Below are 22,577 nucleotides of genomic sequence, written 5' to 3'. Positions count from 1 at the left end.
CTGGTGGCTATATCGCGCCGTCTGACGTCACGACGGCGACGTCACGGATGCGACGTCATTAACGGTACCTCCCACGGCCCGCCCGCCGCCGCCTCGCCGCGGCCGCCCGCCCGAGCCTGCGCTAACGGCATCGCTAGTACGGGACGGAGCTTTCATACGGCCGCGCCGCCCGCGCCCGGCCGCTACTTCGTTCCTGCCTCACTGTGTCTGAGCTTTCCACGGCTGAACTCGCGCCTCCACTTGTATTAGCGTTTACTATTACAAACGCACGTCATTCAACAAATACGTTGTACCAATCGAGAACACAAACAATACCGATTGTTATTTTTATGACGCTATCAGACATTTCAGGAAAGTTAAATATAGAATTCACGGGTTACGGCTCTTATTTCTCTCACTGAAACCTGGCTTCAGCTCACTTAGGAACATGAAAGGTCTAATTAGTCCTTATTACGCTTATGAATACGTAACATAAGCTCTCGTAGATATTGCTTAAAATATTTTAACTAATACGTTCGTATAAACGGTATCTTTGCCTTTTAAAACGTTTAAATATTTTTTTTATTACATATCCCTACGATTACTGAAAGCAGACCCTTTTACTTCAGAATTTAGAAGTAATATTTTAATACATTCTTCATAAAAAGTTCAGTAACGGTGGAGGTTAAGAAACAACTGATGAAAACCAAAATTTAGTGGACAAAAAACCAAAGATACTAATAGGTGACAAATGTGATGGATTTTCTATAAATGTTACATTACATCGTGAGAACCGACATACATACATAAGTACATATTATATGCATTTACTTTTGCGGTTTCGGAATCACCGTTTTAACTTGTTTTACGATTAAGTTTTATTACAGCCGTCGAGTGTAACCTCATTTTGGGAGAAGTGCAACAAAAAAGGCGTGGTAAAGTTAATTCTACAATAATGATCATGATAGCTCGGGAGCCAGCGGAATCATTTCGGCAATGGATTTCATTACTGTATATTACACAGTACAGATATACTCTCCCAAGGCTTTCCACTCAATATTATAATCATTTTCCCTTTTATCTACCCGTACACGAGGCTTTTGTAATAATAGTGGTGTGATCATTATATTTCAATCATAACAAGCTGTTAGCACGTCTTATTTGGGTTGTTTCTTTATCCCCGTTCATTATATTATTATTAATTTTGAGTTTTAAAGCTCATTCATGACCGTATTTAGTTGGTAATTTCAATATATCTATTACGTAATTTTACTACAGGTTGTTTATTCCTTAAACTTTGGTCTGTGGGTATATAAAATATAATAGACAACTGTCTCGCGTAGATCTACACATCAGTATAACACGGGTTAATAGTTTTACGTTATACGGGGCATTAGTATAGAATTTGGTAGTTGAAGAAGGGCATTTATAATTTTTACTGATCATTGAAATGATTTTGAATCTGAATTTGATTATAATGCTGACTGCATTAAAGCAAAATTACAGATTTTTCTGAAAAAAAAAAATCATTTTACTTGAAAATCATTCGTGTGAAGCCGGGGCGGGTCACTAGCAAAAAAAATTGAATGTAATATACTTTATGCGTAACCTCAATGAACTGCCTAGGGAGCTAAATATCGACTGTATCTGTACCAGTGTAACTATAACAAGACGACTATTGTACTTGAATGATAATTATACGTAAACTGTTTATATTCATAATAGTTATAATTTGTTTTGTATATTTTTTCTACTTTTCATCATTTATTTACTTTTAAAACCATAAATGGAGGTTTGTAATTAACTATCTGTTATTATTAATTTGATATTAGTTTGTAAGCCTTATATAAAATGTAATACTAAAATAATATTCATAAGATGAGTGTATAGCCTGTGGCTCAGCTGTTTTTCTATTTTCCTATGGCAAGCCTCTGCCTCGTGTTTTGTATCAGCATTTTCCTCCCACGATGTTCATGTCGTCATACCATCGGCGCTCGATAACTTCCATCTGTCGTCACACTCTTTTGTATGAACGATACGTCACTATGTTTACAATTCAGGGGGCTAGTAAAAGTTATGACGTTTCCACTTTTTTTCCACTAACCTACTATACAAGAAATGTGAAGTACTAACGGTCCGACAGTTATTCATAATGAGTATTGTATTAAAGCAGCACTCAGATCTAATATATAGCACAGATGTCACTAACAAAAGACGTAAAGATCAAGTCTGTCCTCAAAATCACACCAAACATGCTTTCACATCGAAATTTTACCTGTTTCTTGGTCCTCTACTTTACAATAGATTGAACGCGAAGGCAAACATATATTGCTTAAATAATGTTAACTGTAAGAGAATTCTTAAGGAAACTCTTCAAAAAATGTCCTACGATGATACAGAGAAGTTACTACTTGTGCTAAAGTGATTTTGTTTTTATTTTGCTTTTTTAACATTTTTGTAATTTTTTGTGTTTTTAGACAATTTTTAATTAAAAAATATTGTTAATTAAGAATGTAGAAGTTAAGATTTGGTAATATTATTATAATAGTATAAGATATCTTGTCCTCGTTTACAGATCATTTAATTTATTGTATTTTAGAATCCTTTTGATTATTTGTTAATTTTAAATTATTTTAGCTCTTCTCGCCTGAAACACAGGATTTCCTAGTTCAGGCATGTAAGACTCGGATTTAAGTTTAATATTTAAGACTATATGTAATTCATCCTGTAAAGAAATTTTTGAATAAAATATTTATTTATTTATTATTCACTTACATACGTCCCGTATTTGTATTACTACAAACTGGAAACCGAAATAAATAAATATTCGCCACAATTCATGCTGAACTTCGTAACATGTATGACGTCTACATTTACACTTAAGTGTAAAGTACTTTCAGGTACTTTTCGTTTCGTACATCATTCATTAAAATTGATTACTGAGTTTAATTACTTTCTCGGTAGGTACGAGTGTTCTAGATAGGAGCACTTACAATAAGTAAGTATAGTGTTTATTGTGGTGTGTGGAGACAAATGTGTCGGTGACGCTGATCCGGGCCGGCGGGGGGTGCAGTGCGGCGCGGGTAGCGCGGGGGTGCGCCGGCGACGTCCATCGCGTCGCATCCCGTGCTCCCATTCGGGGCAGACTGGCGAACGTTTCCGCATTGATTGTAGCCGTCGTCACACGGAGGACACTTATAGCGCAGTTCGAACACTTGTTTCAGACTTGCACTGGTGTGTCGCCGAGATTAAATTTGCAACCGGTGCTCTACATACCAACTGCAATGCTAGTCCTTAAATTTTCTTTTGATTAGTTGGATCGCATCACACGGAAGTGCGTTGCATTGTTTGGGCCACGATATCGATTCTGTATCTCAGTCTTTCGAAGCTTTTATTGGCATGTGTAGTGTAGTGATTGTAGAAAATTTCACCCGATATTTCATGTAACTAATCCATTAAACAAAAGTAATCAGAGACTATAAAGCGACGCTAAAGTTAAAAAGCAAGCGTTTCAAACTTCTTCCTGGAACAAGTATAACAATTTTTATAAGATTTCCTTTGAGACCCTCAGTCATCAAGGCAATATGTTTACGCAGAAAGCCATTAGAAAATCTGCAACCATGGCACAACTTCATTCAAGTTATGTATGCGTAACTGATGAGGCATTACTGTCTACATTATGTCACTTTTGTTCGCTTTAAACCCGTCTTTGTGTATACAAATACATCATGGTGTACACAAAATCTGGCGCTTTATTCAGTTGGAACTGGTAAATATTAGTGTTGTTTCGTACACCGATTGATGTTAGTAAAGCTATCGGTGGCTCGTGAACAGCATGATGAATGAGTTTTTATTTGTTTGCAGTGCGAGGATAATGTGACGGCTCGTTAGTATGACAGATCGTTATGATTAGGTGCGAAAACAATGTAAGCTTTAAGATCAGGGTTTGTAAAACGATAAAGTGGGCTTGCGTGAGGCTGGTGATTACGCAAGGCTGGCGTAGTGTAGCGCTGACGGCATCGCAGGAGGCGGCGGCGGGCGAGCCTACATAACACGAGGTGCAGCGGCGGGCAGGAGCGCGCCGCCTCGCCTGTGGGGGGTTGTTGTCTTCCGCGGTGTGTCCGCATTCAGCACGGTGCATGTATTTGCGGCTGTTACGATTGGTCGCATGCCCCAGTACTATTTGCTGCTCTCAGAACGGGCAACCGTCCAGTTATTCTAATTTTACATTATAATCGATGCCGTCGTATCGTCGACTCATCGACAAAAGACTTTCCATCCGTCAAATAGATACCTATATTATAATGTTGTTTTATTTTCCTGTAATAATATTCTTGGCACTAATTTATTGCTTGTTAGGTACCTATCAACAGTACAAGTAAGTACCGTCGCTGATTTGCTAATATAACACCTAAGCAACTGATGTCGCAAGAAGAAAATTACCACTTGTGTCATAAAGGCGACAAAGTGTAGAATGACAGATTTTGATTAGGTCTGGGTATTTAATCTGACACTTAACACAGATGACTGGACTTACGGACTACATTATGTCACTTATTCAAGGTTTACCCATTCATCAGGGTACTTACTGGCTATTCAAGTTAAAAAAGTTTGACGACCGCTTACCTGCCTTTACCTATTATGAGTGGCAAGCTTTTTTTGGAGACTATCCGCACAGGGATAAAAAATAGACAGTGACCTTTTGAGCCCGAAAGTTGACATTACATACATGAAGAACACTTATTAAAAAAGTATTACCTTTTGTGGGTGTAGTAAAATAAAAACTGACAAAGGATTTTTCTAAAAATAGTCAGACTTTCATTCATTGAAGTCATAAAAACATGTACCTAGGTAGTCTAGTACGTAGATACATGAAGTAGGTGATTTAACTTTCAAGTGCATTCGATAGGATAATGCATTCGTCCATATCTGAAGATACTCCAGCCACAGATTACTGCAACAAGTTTAAACTTCAATGACTACATTGTTTACGTTGTTGAATCACTGTTTACACGCCACTATCTCACGGTGATAACGCGGAAACTATGATTCATTGATAAATTAGAATACAATGGATTCTTCAACTGAATAATTGTATGGCATTAAATTGTGATTTACTGCTATTTTACTCCAAATAGTTGGAATGATATAAACCCTTTATTGAACTGTTTTAGGACTTAACCTAAAACTGTGATTAGCTATCGAGGGTCATACGGCACCATCCTTTATTTCCAGTGACTTAACTGCTATGACCAATCATCTGGTCTGCTTCCTATGCTTGAGAATTATGTAGCATACAAACCTTAAGATGTTTGTGACATCGGAAGACATGGCTGGATACCGGGGCTTTTTAGTTAGTAAGAGCATGATACTCCCTCTCACCCAAGGCGGGTGAAATTATTGGATTATTTTGCACCCTCAAAACGAGGGCCAAAGTTTGTTTAGCCGTGCAGAGGTTTTCTGGACGATCATGACGAATTTAATAGATATGAAAATATTTTTTTTGAATTATTGGTAAATGGGATTTAGGACATAACTGGTGTAAATTTGAAGTATTTCTATCGACTATATTGAGAATTGAAAGGCGTGAATGTTATGCGGATTTTTGTACATTTCGATTAAAAATCGATTTTGATTGAGATTTAAAATCGTACTAGTATTTTCTGATAAATATAACTTTTTAGTGGGAGTTAAAAATAAAACATTAATTATTTTTATCGTAACATACCCCTAAAATTTATATTTTATGCTGGTTAATTATTAAGTTACGCAATTTGATATTTATTATATCGTCCAATCCAAGCATTATCTACTAATTGTAGACTTTTTCGATGTCTGTAAGTTTTTACGTCATTAACATAACGGGAGGCTATGTCTAGTGAGCATTTGAGAAGTGTAGCGGTCAAGGTCACGCAGGTGGAACACGTGAGGTCACGGAGACAAACGTTTATGTGTTCTTAATGACTTGCCTAAAACTAGTTTTGCCTTTTTTTCGCATTTCTACTACTTATCATAACACTGGGCTATTTAGATAAAGTGGTAATAAGCGCCAGTGCTGAGAAAGGCAGACCGTTTTTGATTAGGTACTGTTGAATTTAATTTTATTATTGTTAAAATCTATCAATAATAACCAGAATAACGTCGCTGGCTCACAGAAAGAACTGACTCACATTTGATCTAATAGAAGGTTGAGGTTAAGTACCTCTGCTTAACCTTTTAACAGCTTAACACCTACAAAGGATAAGATTTACGGACAATAAAAGAATTAGAAATGCAGGTAAAAAAATAAAAATGAATTCAGTTCGGAGACGCAAACAATGCATCCAATTTTAACAATAGCCTTGTCATAACACAAACTTTATTTTCTTACCTGCGTACCAAATTATTTTTGCTGTGTATGTGTGTGTTTTATTTGTACATAGTACTTGTACATTAAAATAGAGGAACAAACAGGTTCCTTACTAACAAGCGATGTTATAAATCACGTGATACTACTAATTACTTACTGTTTCACACGGCATGCCAAATTGGCAGTTTGTGATGCCTACTGTAGTTGTTATTCTCTAATACTATACGTTTAGGTGTATAATTAATACATTTTAGAATATCTATGTACTTACTCACTTACTTACGTATTTATTGTTTGATTTACTTATAGATCTTTCATCAAGTGAACTCTTATTCTCTTACTCTAAAATATTTGGTTTTAATTCGTATAAAAGTCTGGGTTTTTACACAGTAAATTAATTAAGCTCTCTTTTCAATTTTATTAAGGTTTTTCTTACTTAAATAATTGCCTTAATTATTTAGCCAAATCACTGTGTCTGTGTCAATGAATCAATTTTTTTCTAATTGTAATATTTTTTTAATAATAAAATTTAGAGGAGCATAAAACGTGATACTTTTATATCCAATAGATATATGTTATATAATATGTAGGTTGATTAACGGTAGTATAGAGTAAATTATTGAAATGTAAATAATGTTTAGTCTACATGACACGATATAATCACATTAGTGCATGTAAGGTAGGTACGGCCCCGCCAAGAATAGGCTACCCATAACCGAACATCCCGTGGGTGTAGCAAAGGCGACTAATGAATTCTATCAAGTGGATGGGCAGCGACACCCACACGAGCTACATTGATGACTTGACACGAAAATTCATTTTCCCTAAGAGTTATCCTAAGATACCTTATTTTAGTTTAAATCCACAAAAATTGTAAGGGATAAAATATTTTCCACAATGTCAGGGAAAGAAAACATCGCAATGGCAAAGGGCCAAAAAAACATGAGATAACAAGATACGTAATTCCATGTAGACGGGCGAACATCATTTGAAGCTTCGACAGTTTCTTTAGAAGAACGTACTTCAATTACTTTATGGGCGACGAGGTACGAAATAGATTAACGGAATGTACAGAAAATATAAAGTGCTGTATTTTCAGTAAATACCCATGTCAGTAATTTCTTTATAGTTATTATAACAAAATACAGTGTGTTTTACTTTATGTCCCACGCAATAAACAAAGGTCAGCCAAAGGATGTACTCGTAGATATGGAGTAAGTACATGATATCTAACGTTTCATTCATACTCGTATATTATATGTCAATGTTTGTTCAAAAATATAATCCTGGATTTTAGTTAACGTAGTATTTTTATTATTTATTATTCGGCTTTTGACCACGGCTTCATCTAATAAATCACACGTATCGAGATCATTGCGGTTTTTAATTTTTTTTATCATAGTAATCGATTTAAAATTGCCTTATTGACCGTTGAGGCACACACTAGTTGAGGTTTAACGTAATCGGCAGAATTCGTTACTGTTTTGGACATTTTTTTTTTAAATTTAAAAAACATCCAATTTTAATAAGCACTGTAATTTAACGTGTGTATGAAATATTTTATAACAATATTTTTTATTCATATCGTATTTATTTATGTTTACCTGAGCCAGTTGACTGATAAGTGACATAACAATTTATCAGTAGTCACGGCTTCGTCAGCCGTCGGGAGCGTCATCTACATTTGATACGTGGCTTGTGTGTGTTTGGGCGCTACGCGTGCACATGTGTGGGTGCGGGCACATATCGGTGCGCGAACGCAGCCGCATCAACGGCCCGCGGCCGCGAGAGAATTCCATACCGTGAACGCGACTCGCTTGTTTCGATGCCGTCAGCGCGTTGTTGGAACACTCTGTGGCTCGATTGTAAATTGTACTAATTGGGCATGGCGGTCTCCGCTGACAAAACAGTGGATCCATCAATTCCCGTCCCAGTGCCCATGTTATACAACGTCCGCATAATCGACCAGTGAACTACCTGTGTTCGATTTAACGCGAACACGACGCATATGAAACTATTCGCTACTATTGGATGCATTATGCATATTGCGAGTGTGTGTGTGAAGTGTTCATAAATAGTCAGTGCTAGAGGGGTTCAGCGTAATGATCTGTGTTGTGAGTATACATCTGCATCAATTGTTAAACTAACATTATTAAAATAATATTAAAACACGGCGGGCGTATATTGTGTAACGTTTTGAGGTTATGTTTAAAAGTGCTCGTCACGAAAATATCACTCGATACAGATGTGAGCCTGTATATTTAGACAGATTTACAGTTGTATACCACATGGCCTGGTGCGTATATTATTGTTTTGACTAACCACCATGTGGCTGAGTAACTAGGTTGTACAGTAACGGGAAAAAGTTAAGAAAGGTGTACAAACTCTCTATATTGCTTTCATTGGTAATCATATTTTAACAAATATTAACACAGGAAAGCCGCATGTTAATTTTTTCATTGATAACATAATCAACACATTTTGCCTTCGTGTATTATAATCTACAAGGTATATGCATGGAACATTTACATTGGTCTGGTTTGACTTGTTTAAAAACAGGTTACTCTCTTTGTATTTTTGAATTAGACACCATTTTTTTGGGATAGCCTCTAACCAGTATTAAATAGATGTCGACATTGTTTTATGGTGGTTATTTCGTATGGTATCGATAGAACTATTTGATAAGCTAATAGCCGAATAATATTTGATTACAAAAATCGTAAATACATTTATCATTTCGTGACTTATCAGTATCAGTGAGTGCTTGCTTATAAATTGACGCACTCGTGAAGTAAGGACGTACGTTATCAGACGCAGAAGATGTTTGGATTAGTCGAGATTTCAGCAAACGAGCCACGCCATTCCGTAATCTCATAAGAGTTTGCATTACTGACAATCTTAATCTTTTTATAGTTAGCCAGGGCCCGAGGTATTGCATGTTAATGTACGTACCTACGTGATACGCGCATTGGAAGTGGATTTATCTAATAGATGAAAAAATGGTGACGAGGTCGCAGTAGTATCATTGAATTAATAATAAATGTACATACATTGTGTACTGATACTGTATCGGATAGATGAATTATTCTTGTCGTTGCATCCACGTCACTTTTAATATAATCAATAATGCGATTAATCAAGATTTGTTTTTATTACGAGTCGGATTGTTTCGTGTCAAAATAATTTCAATCTTTATGTCTATATTAATTAGGATAATCTATGCAGTGATTGGAATGTAGTTTCATCATAATTATGATCAAGATGCATAATTAAGATGATCTCACAAGTCAGAGGTTAGTTCGCTAACACTCAATGCACTATTTTTTATTTATTTATTTAAACTTAATGCATTAACATGGTACAAACACGGACATAATACCACAAGCATTCTTTCTTGTCGACCTTAAGGTGTTGCAGAGACAATACGGTGTTCATCATGATAATTTGGGGATATACATAATTAATAGACATATTAGATCTAAATCTATAGATACAAACAATAATATATTAGATATGAATAAAATAAATAGGTGTTTGTTGTCGTAAACAAGACATTTCTTCGTAGTATATCTATGGAAACCTACCTACCTTAACATAGCTGGTTTATCAAATCAGATTACAGCTTAATCATTTTACCAGCGCGATTACTTCATTTATTCCGTAGATCAATAGATAAGCGTTGATTTGAATTTTATATACAAACGACTGATTCTGTCCGACTAAAGCAATTGCTCGAGTTACAAGATTTTATTACTTGCATTGTTTATTACCTGGATTTTGATATTTAATACTCAATGAATTGACTAAATATACTACTTGAATATAAGACTTTAAGTAAATCTAGATTAGTAAAGTATGTACTTATATCACGGTATTCTTTAGTCTTCTTTTTGCGTCATATGTACCAGTAATGGTTGCGAGCGCACACAACAATGGCAGAGGAACATCGTGGATCCGAAACAATAGAAATAAACATAAGTACCTATGTCTAGTACTTCTATGACTCCTCGCTTTCCTGGAGTCACCTTATACATTAAACTTAGCGAAGTGTTACATTTAACCGTGTTTTCAGACATATCATGCACATACATATGATCAAAAATTAGTCACGATATCCTCATAACAGCCAGTTAAACGCGTCAAATGTCTATTAATAGAAGTGTATCAGAAACCAATCGGTGAGTTAATCTGAGCGTCACCAATAGTCATATTTCTTTAGATGTTTATCCGAAGTTACGTCTTGATAACATTCGTTTAAACACCGTTCGATATTCCCAGTTATTTATGGAACCGCTTTAAACTCAGAATTAGATTTTATTGAGGATACAACTTGGGAATTTGTAATGGGAATAATTTTAGACGTAATTATAATAGTATCCGATAAAACAGGTCTTCCTAGCATTCAAATAGGATGATAAGATTGAATGGGTACAAGGCTAACCTTGTACCATTAGCTATATTGACACAACAGTCGTCTATGTACTAAGAAATAAAAACATCATTAGGAAGCAATTCATAAATTCCGCGGTTCAGTGGTTCATGGTTCATTAGAATGCCATGTAAGCGCATCTTGTGAACTGTTCACTATCAACCGACTGACCTGTGTATTATTGAATGCATTCAAGTCGTAGCACGTGAGCTGCCGACCCGTGCTTTTTCTAAAGGCTGACAGTTTCTACTCCCGTGCCGCTATTAGTCGAGCGTCACTGAACTACAGGAATATCATTATCAACGGCTGGCTATCGATCGCAGAGGCACCACCTCCGCCCTCTTCCCCGCTGACTACGTCATCGTTTGCCTCGTGTCTCTGTAACAGTGACGTCACGGATCCATGACGAAACACTACGTCATCGTTTTTCTCGCATGCGCACTGTATTGGGCAAAATTTACCTAAATTTAGAATTGCGATGCCGTCATACCGAGACGAGTGGATGTGTGCTGTAGCGGAGACTGGGAACTTTAAAATTACTCTCACTTATTCTTATCGCACGTGCACGGTATTTAAAGTAATGTTTTCCCCTATAAGAATCCATAGAAACTTCAAAGGTTTTTTTGTTTGTTTCCAACTTTTAATTACTACGCATACGAATGTCGTTTCTGCAAAATGCGAGAACACATTTTCTGGAAGTTTAAAAATACATTTAAGTGCGTGGGTGTAGAATTTTCGCTTACGCGGTACCTTGCTCCATTCATAAAATTAAGGCTCCGTGTGCCGCGTACGCCTCCTTTCTGTGGGCGTCATATTGAATCATGTGAGAATTATGTTATGGATTTGAGGTGGAAGCTTTCATCTACTGATTACGTAAAAGTGAATTATGTTATCAAGTAGGCGACTCATTGTTTTCAAGAGTGTTCTGTCGTTTTCAAAGTCAAGTGTAGCTACATCCAGAAGCTGAGGACTACCTAGCGGTTTACCGGGGCTCCGGCTCGAAAAGCAGTAGTAGAAACGGTGTAGTTTTAATCAGTAATAGGCTGACTCTCACCCAAGGCGGAAGAAATCATTGGATGATATTCTCTTTCCAAAAAAAAAACTGTAGCTACATAATTATCTCTATCATAGGTACCTATGAATAATTTCAGCTTAAATATGTCACATTGCTCATACTTCGTTATCCATTGGCGTAAATACATCTGCGATAAACTGATATTCAGTAAAATATATTTGTTTGTATGTTTATTTAGTGATATAATATTATTATAACGATTTTTCAATGACACGAGATTCGTCACGACGCTCGGCCTGTCATAATATACATTCAGATTATTGCTACGTAGGTACACATCCAATAAAATTCATTGGTTTTGCCCTTCAAGCAATGTTACTCTCATTATTCTTTTTTATTGCACGATGTTTAGTTTATTGATGCATCTACTTACTTGTCGGTAAATGGTATGCTATAAAATACACTACGTACATATCCATCTGCATATTTTATGTCTTAATAGTTTTGTTTAAAGTACATTTTACTTATTCCAAGTCACGTTAAAAACATGCATGAAATTGAGATCGAGGTTTTGTGTATGTTTGCTACAGAATCAGATATATGTATGTATTTATTTTTTACATTTTCGCCTTGCCACGTGGGCAAGGGTTTAGGTATCGTAAGAGCTTACTAAATAAGGGATTAATCGAGAGCAGATCCCATAACCAAAACTGGTCTCTGCTGTCTAGACAGCAAGCGGACTGTCATGACTGGTTGATGATGACTCTGTATACTACAAGTTATGCTGAACTAGGTATTTTTAGGGGTTAAAAGATTCTAGTTCAGGTTAACTAATACAATGAACTCTGACCAACACAAGTCCTGTCTACATTTTACCTTTAGAATAATTACAGGCGCGGCATCAGTTTGATGACGTCGTTAATATAGCATGAAACAAATATTTTCCAAGATTATCAAGTATGTTAAGTTCGCCATCGCTCAACTTGATGTTATCGTCTCCATCACAGATAACATGCACTCTTTTAAGAATAGGTACATGCGCATTATACATATGTACGTTTAATTGTTGCAGTTATTGTAATTCTAAATAATGTCGTTTCGCGTGTCATAGGTGCCGAGTAACAATAATGCTCCTCTAGATGTTTCCTAGATTTCATATTAACTTGTAGAGCTGATAGTAATCTTTCGTTGTTGACTTCCTATGACATTCAGATTTCTGGCATTCATGTAAGTCTCCTTGCTAGCCGCTGGTTGTGCCGGGAAAAAATATAGAAATTTAAATTGGAATCAAAAAAGAAATTGAGCAATTCAGGTAAATATGTTGATCATAATTATATATTATACTTGTTGTTGCATTGTCCTCTATGATTAGGAAAACAGTTGTAGTCTCGGCGTTAGTCCGTGGCGTCACACATAATTTTAAAGATTAAAAGCTTAAATTTCTGAACGCAGCCATGCACATTGGCAACACTGCGTCTGCAACACTAATTTCATTCGGATTTTATGTCACGTAACGGCGTCACGTGTTCCCACCTTTTTACCAATTTTTAGTTAAAATAAGTGTTTCTAAAACTGTAATATGGGAAAAATAAAGTCGGAGTCAAGATCTAAACTGTGAAAGCAATTGAAGAAACTTGAAAATCGCATAGGACTTTTGAGCTCCGATTCGAGCGATGATGGTACGAAAATGGCCGGCCTTTCATCTTTTGCAAGTTTGCAACAAAGTTTATAGCTTCGCTATGCAGCAAAACATTTAACGCTACACCGTTTAAAGAACGTGTGTTTTTACTTTTGTGCCTGGGCGTCTTGCGCTTTGCATGTGTATGTAAAGGACGCGGCGACATTTTGCTATTTCATGCGCGATAGATACTTATGTACAAGGAATCGCACGAGCATTTACAAGGCCGGTTATTTTCTAGCAAGAACTGGCCTGACCTGTGGGACGTCCTGCGGGGGCGTACGTGGTCTACAATGGCTAAGTTATCAAATAATCAACCTCTGGGGTGTTCTGTGGGAGCACACGCGGTTGAGTCTTGCTAAGCTATCAAATAATCAACCTCTGGGGTGTTCTGTGGGAGCACACGCGGTTGAGTCTTTATAACCTTCAAGGGAAGTTCTGCGGGAACTTACATGGTTATATTGTGATGTGGCGAAAGCCACATGCTGTACCATACGCCACATGCTGTACCATAAGTCACATGCTGTACCATAAGCACAGCTTGCATTGTGTTTTACTTCCAGAAACTGGAAAGACACCATTAACATTATCACATTACATGGAGGAAGGCATTGAAAATGTCCCTCCGGATAATGAATGCATAGAATTGAGCAATGCTCAACAAAATGATACATATGTACATTGTACAACAAGATGTAAATGTGGAAAATATAGAATCTTTATGAGAATTACCTGAAGTCTTACCACATGAAGAGATGTTGGATCCTCAGGTAATAGACATATAAGGTGTGAAGTCACAGCTGGTGAGAGTAGGAGGAGAGTTACACAAACAAATAGCACAAAGGTGATTGGGGGAATGGCATACTGATGAAAATTTACCGTTCTCCAACATGAAATTAATGGTGCATCTTTTGTTAAACCCGGAGGTAAGCACTACAATCAATGATTAATAATCCCAGAAGTGTGACCAAATGATACAAACAAAACAGAAACAAACCTCAACAGCCTTGGCATGTCTGGGTTCATGTCTTCAAATGTGCATGAGAGATAATTAAGGACATAGATGGATATCATTAGAATACTGAATGATGCTCCAATCCTACTCTGTGACTATAAATTTAGATAGAAAGAGACGTAAGTCCCTCCTGTTATCAGTTATAAATAAAAATGTGAAAGATTTTCTATTGCAATCTGGAACAGAAATCTATCTATTTGGTGAAGATCTAGGAGAAGAGATCAGAACAGCAAGATCAGTCAAGAGATCTGGTCAAGAACTGAGGTGGCTGAAACAAAAAGGTTCACTACAAAGCGAAGTACATGGGTGCCTCAGACAGGTACTCCTAAAATAAATAATAATAAAGCTTTAAACTGGCGGGGTCCTCCTCAGGCAGATGCTAAAAAGAGGGGGGGCCGTCACCCAGAACACCAGCAGCAGTCAGGACCAGGGAGAGCAAGAGGAGTCAACCTCAACGCAAATGAACCAACAGGTGAGTAGACTTAACTACCACTTAAATAATTGAAAACTTGATAACTCAGGATCCAATTATTCTCAGTTGGGTTGCGGGATACTCAACCCCTTTGTGTGATAAACCACACCAGAGTTTAACTCAAGATCCAATTATTCTCGGTTGGGTTGCAGGATATTCAATCCTTTTGCATAGTAAACCATACCAGAGTTGTACTCAAAATGATAGGTTTTCTGAACTAGAATCTTTACAGATCACCGCAGAAATTAACCAGTTAAGTACTTGCTATGAAAGCAATACAAACTTGCAAACCTGTAAAAAGATTCATTGTGTTCACCTATTTTCCTTGTTAAAAAGAGCAATGGAACTTTTCGTTTTGTTATAAGTTTAAAGAATTTAAATAATTTTGTTGAAACTAATACTAAACTAATATTTCAAATTGGAAAGTACCGAACAGTGTGCAAGTTTTTACAAAAAGATGATGTTCTTGTCATCTTATATCTGAAATATACTTGTTATATGATAAGTATCAACAAGGATAGTGAGAAATATTTAAGATTTATTTTTCAAGGAAAACACTATCAGTTAAATACTTATGTTTTATTCTTGGGCCTTTGTACGGCTCCATCAACATTCACAAAAATCATGAACCAATGATGGTTTTCTTAAGAGAAAGAGGTTGTATATCAGTTATCTATTTAGATGACTTTTTGTTTTTTTTTAAGTATATGAAACAACTATGTTATTATGTTACATAAACAAAATTGTTATAACAACAGTGTATACAAAACATACAAGCAACTGTGAATTTACTAAAAACATTAGGATTTATAGTTAGCCGAGCAAAGAGAATAGTTAAGTGTGATGTTACAACTGTAACTTTTATTGTTACTATACAATACTATAGATATGACTCTTAACATTACTGAAAAGGAAAGAAATATATTCTTTTATTGTTTTTTCCAAGCTTATAAAAGAATTACTGTATAAAATTATGATTAAAGTTAGAATTTAGGCTAATTAAAGAGTCTAGGGCTCACATAAATTCACTGGAATGAATAGCTGCCTTTTTTGTTTTAAAAATGTTTGCTTATAAATGAAGAAATAGTGATAATATTACTGCTGTAACCTATATGTATAAATAGATTAGGAGGAATTTAATATAATTTTTTACATAGGATTTCTAAGAATATTTGGCAATGGTGTGAATTTTAAAAGACTATTGTTTGATGCTAATTACATAAACACTAAAGATAGTGTGATAGCTTTTTTGAGTCTAGAAGGAAGATAGGAAGATAGACATTACAAAATGGGAACTGAGCAATATAAACAATCCAAAGGTTATTGATATATACTAATGCAAGGTGTTGCACTTATATGTCATGGCAACCAGACCTAGGAGCTGTTGCAGTTGATGCTTTCACCATTCCTTGGACTAAATACAGCTTATTTTATTTATTATTTCTCCTCCATTCTCTATGGTTCTTAAAACCCTAGAAAATAAATTACAGACAAAGCAACAGGTATAATAGTTGTGCCCCATTGGGTCACTCAGTGGTTATTGTTAATGTTATTAGATTATTGTTTAAGGAACCTGTTATATTTTTACCTTCTAAGTCCTTATCTTGCATAATTCCAGATTGTTACACCCCTTTTATAAAAAAGTGGTATTGATGGTAGAAGCATTATCAGGAAAGCATAGAGTTAGGAATTTGTGATGAAGCAGTTCTTGTTTTGATGAATTCAATATCTAAAGATACTTTGAATCATGCAAATCATGCATGCATGTGCATTAGTATCATAGGCTAAGTATTTAAATCCATAAATATAAACATTACTAAGCCTACCATTACTGAAGTTATTCAGTACCGTACTTTGTGATTCAATGAAAGAGTTACAGTTAGTAACATATGGTAATTTGAATTCCGTAAGATTAGCTCTATCATTAGTTATAGGACCACATTTGGATACCGATCATTAGATCAAAAGATTGTTCAAGGGATTTTTTAAATTAAGACCCCCAAACCCAAATATAATAATACTTGGGATATGTCTTTGTACTTGATTATATTGAAAAGAATTATACTCTAGAGAAAGAATTATCTGCAGATTGTTACCAAGAAAACCTTATTAACGTTGGCCACGGGTTAAAGGGCTCAAACAGTAGCCCTGATTAATATTATTAATATAATGATTAAACAAGACTGTATTAATCAATTCATCAATATATTTGTAAAAGATAGATTGATCAAGACTTTAGGACCAAACAGGGTCAACTTTTTATAACTGATCCTTTTCTTTAATGCTAGGAAAGGAGTATGTCCAGCCACTGCGGTGGTCAACAATTTAAAAGTTACAAAGGGTTTACGTGATTTTAAAAGTACTAGCTTATTTGTATCTACAAAGGAGCCATATAAAGCTGTGTGCTTCAGTACAATCAGCCGTTGGGTCAAAAGAGCCATGGAAGAGAGTGGAATTGACACTAGTGTATTTTCAACACACAGTACCCGACATGCAACAACATTAGCAGTTTTCAGCAAGTGGGGAAGTATTGATGAAATACGACGAACGGCTGCTTGGATTGGAGAGTCTTAAATTTTTTGCAAGTTTTTTCATAACAGACCAATAATTAATAAAAGTTTTCTTAGAACCTTTTCTTCAACAATGTGAATGATATTTGGAATTAGTTTGAATTACGCAGTTAATAGATATATAACTGTTCAGTTATATATTTAATTAAGAAGTGTATATTTTTTAAAAAATAACTCTGTTGATTGTTATTTTTAAACAAATGGTTATTGTTTTTACAACTGGTCTTTAAACATCTACAACTGTTTTCCTAATCATAGAGGACAATGCAACAACAAGTATAATTAAATAGTCAAACGAACTTACCTGTAAGTGAAGTTCGACTGTAATTATTCTTGTTGTTGCATTGTCCGAAGATGATTAGTCCCACCCTACCCAGATCCTTCATGTTATATAAATATAAACATGAACCCTATGTTGTAAAACCAATAAATGGCTATGAACTTAATGAAATTAGTGTTGCAGACGCAGTGTTGCCAATGTGCATGGCTGCGTTCAGAAATTTAAGCTTTTAATCTTTAAAATTATGTGTGACGCCACGGACTAACGCCGAGACTACAACTGTTTTCCTAATCATCTTCGGACAATGCAACAACAAGAATAATTACAGTCGAACTTCACTTACAGGTAAGTTCGTTTGACTATTTAATTAGATGAATGACGAATGAGAGATAAATAATGTTTATGTTTTATATTAACTGATGGCAACTACCAAAGCTACTCACATCCTAGTCGTATTGCATCTTTCACAAATTCCTGACGACTTTAATCTGAAATCAGTTCGCCGTGACATCTCACGAATTGAAAGTCAACTGCGCTTGGTTCAAACAATGATAACATTCCCACCCGTTCCGATTTGGCTGGCGTGCCGCCCTGCGACGCGATCCCTTTGCCCGACGGCAGATGTCGCCCCACGAACCCTCGCGTAATTTGACAACCAACATGGCCGCACACAATATCGTCGGGAATAACACGCGACCCCAGTAAAATAGTGCTCAGCCCCTATAAAACACACAGTAACCGTCTTGCAAGAAATCAGTGCGTGAAGTTTGTTGCATTAAAAACATGAAGCTCTCAGTGACGCCAGGTACGTCTTGTGTTCATTCAGTATCGCACAGTTCTTGCTCTATAAAAGTATTGATCAGTGAAATGGTGTCAAATATAGACTTAGCAAAACCGTGTTAATGTGCCGAATATTATAATGTTAGTGGTGATGTTTCTTATTTATATTGTTTGTGAATTAAATTTGGAAGTCATCATGAGGCTACAATAAGAACGAATTCTGCAGATTACGCAATGCAACAGCAAATAGCTAACGCGTGTAGTAAAATAGGTGCATTTGGCGCATTGCGTTGCTTAGCAACGATATGGGAGCTGTAGGATTAATTTATGCGGCAGTTAAATCGCGAAGTGACATAGTTGATAGACCACGTTTGTAACATGACTACTGATAATAAACGTTAATGAGTCATCAGTTTATATAGATTTTTCAAGTGACATAAAGATGAGCAAATACGGTACTTTACATGTCAATACATGTGATTGTAAAACGTTATGCTCATTTATGCTATTTATGAATACGATTGTTCGCCAATAAATTATGGAAAATTTTCCGAACTCCTTTCCGACTTGTGTGAGTGCTGAACTCTTTGAATTGTTCATTTATTTAAACTAGGTCATGCAGTTTTTGCTTCAGAAACCTACGTCTAAATTACTGGAAAATCTTAAATCCGTACACTTCAAATATGGTGTTCCAACCAAAGAAATATAACACGTCAGTCCGAGGCATCTGGGTATAGAAACTTATTGGTATGTTTGAGCTGTATTAGAGTAGGCACCTATGACGAAGTAGTATAGCATAGTGTAGCATATTGGCACGTGTCGTAGAGTGAGTGGTTTTATAACAATACGTTGAAAAATCTCATCTCATCAAACAGTTAATGTGAAAAACTTTATGTCGATCGGCGATAGTTTTAGATAACTAGACGATGGCTTGATACTGAAATAATTTAACTCACTCAAGGTTATTTTATTTTTATTCCGTAGTGCTAAAACGAGTAGATAGTTTAGTTTCATTCTGAATATGAATTTGTTACCTGTTGCTTGTTCTCAATATTCCTAGAGGAGTGGGGTAACTTAATAGAAGGCGTGCAATAATTGTAGTTTTTGAAGTAACGCTTATGTCATTCGTTATATTAGTATCACTGTATTATAATAGAATGTGTGCTTATTACCTACTATAGATAACTTTCGGATATCAATTCGGAGTCTGGTGTTGAGAATTTTAAAATCAGCTATACTAGTCTTGCTGTCGCGTTTATGTACGACTGACGAGGTAGTGTTTTCGCTTTTAGCCAATTTTAGGTACTGTATTGTTATTGAAATTGCCTATCTCTGCCACAAAAGTTTAGTTAATAATTATACAGAAATTATATTTTCATTTAATGTTTGTTCCTGACAAATGTAATTTGATCATGTACTTAGTAGTTTGTACAATATTTATAACTATAAATTAGGATCTGGTAGATAAATTGTATTGAGTTAACAATAACTAATTATCATACAATTATAGTTGATAGTTACCGTAAACAATCAATTACAATTTAACATGTTTGTAGATATATTCTCATAATTGATCTAAAATAGGTATAGTTTCCTCATACGTAGTAAAGTAAGTTATGAACTACGTTTTACTAATATTCCTTTCATTCTATTACAGGTAATGATAGACATTTTCCTGGATTATGCTACAAGATAAAGGTATAAAGCATTATTTTGTTACTCATATTTGGATATGGATCCAATTCTAGAAAATGAATCTGCGACGACCGAATCACCGACCAAACATGGCAAGGCGAAACATAAGAACAAAAAGAAAAAGCATTCGGAAGCGCAAAATCAAACTGTTGTTGGTGAGCGAAAGAGATTTGTTGTTACCACATTACCCAATACAGAAGAAAAAGTTCCTTCTAGAGTAGCAGATAGCAATGTACATACGGTCCATTTTGGCACACGAGGTGTCGAGTCACAAAGGCCCCATGTTAGGTCAATATTTAAGGAAAGGCCTGCTGATACGTCCCGGGCATCCAGTGCGGAGCGCCAGTCAGCACCCGAGAAAGGATACGAAACTTTTCATGGCACGTCGTCTAGTCCACGGAGCTCTATTTTTGATATATTTCGTTTAAGAAGAAAAAGTGATGCTAAGAAATATCCGCCGAAACAAGCAAAAACGACAGAAACCCAAGAAGCCCCTGAAAGTCAAGATGACCAGCAATATGCTGACAATAAAGATTCCCACAAGAAGTATTACCACACAGTAACTGGAGCCTCATCCCGCAAGTACAGCCCCATTACGAGGGTGATGGATATTTTCCGTAGCAAGCCTCACGCGGAAGCTAGCCAGTCTACTGCAGATCCAGTCAAGAAGAAAAGCAACAAACAAGTTCGTCGGTCTTCTATTGAAACGACTTCACCTACTTATCATAAAAATTCATACGCTTCTTTAGATCCATCGCAAGCAAAGCAGATGTTTAGGGAAGTACGCGGCCTACCTAAATATGACCCTTACTTATCTATCGTCCAAATATCCATAGGTGGTAGGGATAAAACTAGGCTCTTACTAAATTTTTTTAAGTATCATAAATGTTATGAAATTTTACCAAAGTCCGCGAAAGTCATTATATTTGATACACAATTTTTTGTCAGAAAGACTTTTCCCACACTTATATCACATGGTATTCGCTCTGCACCGCTTTGGGATGCTAACAAAAAGCTTCTTGTTGGTATGATAACAGTGACAGATTTTATAAGGATTCTTCTTTATCTAGATAAAGAAAATTTATCAGTTGAAGATTTAGAACGCCATACTCTCCATACATGGAGAAAATTGTTACGATCAACGCGTAAGCCTTTGTGTAGTGTTGGGCCTGATCAGTCACTCCACGACGCCATTAATTTACTCCACAAGAACCGTGTCCATCGCTTGTTAATGATCGATCCATTCAATGGGGATGTTCTTTACATTTTGTCACATAAGAGAATATTAAGGTTTTTGTTTGTGTATCTTAATGAATTTCCAGAATTAACTTTCTTCCATAAGACTCTAACAGAGTTGAAAATTGGAACATTTGAAGACATCGTGTCTGTAACTGACGAAACAAGTATTAAGACGGCATTTCAATTGTTGTTAGAGAAAGATGTTTCGGCTTTACCGATATTAGACGACAACGGTACGCTTATTGATGTTTATGCAAAATATGAAGTGTTAAATCTAGTGAGTGAAAAATTATATTCGAATTTGTCGTTGACCATAGGTGAAGTAAGAAATAAAAAGAAAGACTGGGAAGAGAAGTTACAAAAATGTCGTTCAAGTATTACGTTATATGAGGCCTTAGAAGTTATAGTTAGAACTGAGAGTCATCGATTATTGTTAGTAAATAAAGAAGATAAACTAGTAGGAATTGTTTCACTGTCAGACATATTAGTATATTTAAATAGAATAATTCCCACAGAGAAGAAAGTTTCTTCGCTACAAGAAATATTTAGGCCACTCGAAGAGAATAAAGTAGCGGAATCCCCCAAAGAAACTGAAAATGAGATTATAACAATCGAAGTTCCAACGCTAGCACAAAATGTACCTGAAGTTGAGGAAGGAGCTGCTGCATTGCATGAGTCCAATGCTACTGCTGAGGAAGAAACAACGAACGAGGCCGAGCCGAAGGAGGGCGAAGGTAGCTCGGAGGCAGATGCAAATATTAACACTTTAACGAGTAGTCACAAGTCGCACTTAGACCTTGCCATAGATCCGAATATGACTACGATCGAAGAGTCGAGTGCTAACGAATAAGTAGAACATTTTTATTCCAAAGAAATTGTGATAGGTGAAAACGCCGAATCGGTATATTAATCTCAGCTTTTGCTTGTATTGATATTGTAATTTAACTTCATACTCATTAATAGTTGCATCAAATACCACGTGATTGCCTTATTATTTAATTCATGATAACATTGCTAAAACTTAATAAATTATTTTAGCAGTAACTTATGGTATTCTTCAATTTGACGTGATATTC

The 22,577-nt window shown here is 35.9% G+C and overlaps 1 protein-coding gene across 8 annotated transcripts; it reads left to right on the top strand.

Moving 5' to 3' along the window:
* Window positions 1-7,410: 7,410 nt before the first annotated feature.
* LOC118273256 (5'-AMP-activated protein kinase subunit gamma-2) lies at window positions 7,411-22,545 on the top strand. Of its 8 annotated transcripts, none has more exons than XM_035590129.2 (3): window positions 18,428-18,592; window positions 19,181-19,314; window positions 20,225-22,545. In XM_035590129.2, the coding sequence occupies exon 3, from the start codon at window positions 20,300-20,302 to the stop codon at window positions 22,349-22,351; it is 2,052 nt and encodes a 683-aa protein (XP_035446022.1). In that variant the 5' UTR covers window positions 18,428-18,592; window positions 19,181-19,314; window positions 20,225-20,299; the 3' UTR covers window positions 22,352-22,545. The 8 variants fall into 8 exon arrangements, with proteins under 8 accessions (XP_050552862.1, XP_035446019.1, XP_035446021.1 ...); XM_035590130.2 differs by having other exon boundaries at window positions 18,429-18,592; window positions 19,190-19,314; XM_050696905.1 differs by lacking the exons at window positions 18,428-18,592; window positions 19,181-19,314 and adding an exon at window positions 7,411-7,542.
* Window positions 22,546-22,577: the final 32 nt, after the last annotated feature.

The sequence above is a fragment of the Spodoptera frugiperda genome, chromosome 1 (genome assembly GCF_023101765.2).
Source record: "Spodoptera frugiperda isolate SF20-4 chromosome 1, AGI-APGP_CSIRO_Sfru_2.0, whole genome shotgun sequence".
Lineage (NCBI taxonomy): Eukaryota > Metazoa > Arthropoda > Insecta > Lepidoptera > Noctuidae > Spodoptera > Spodoptera frugiperda.
This window is presented reverse-complemented; position numbering and strand designations above follow the sequence as displayed.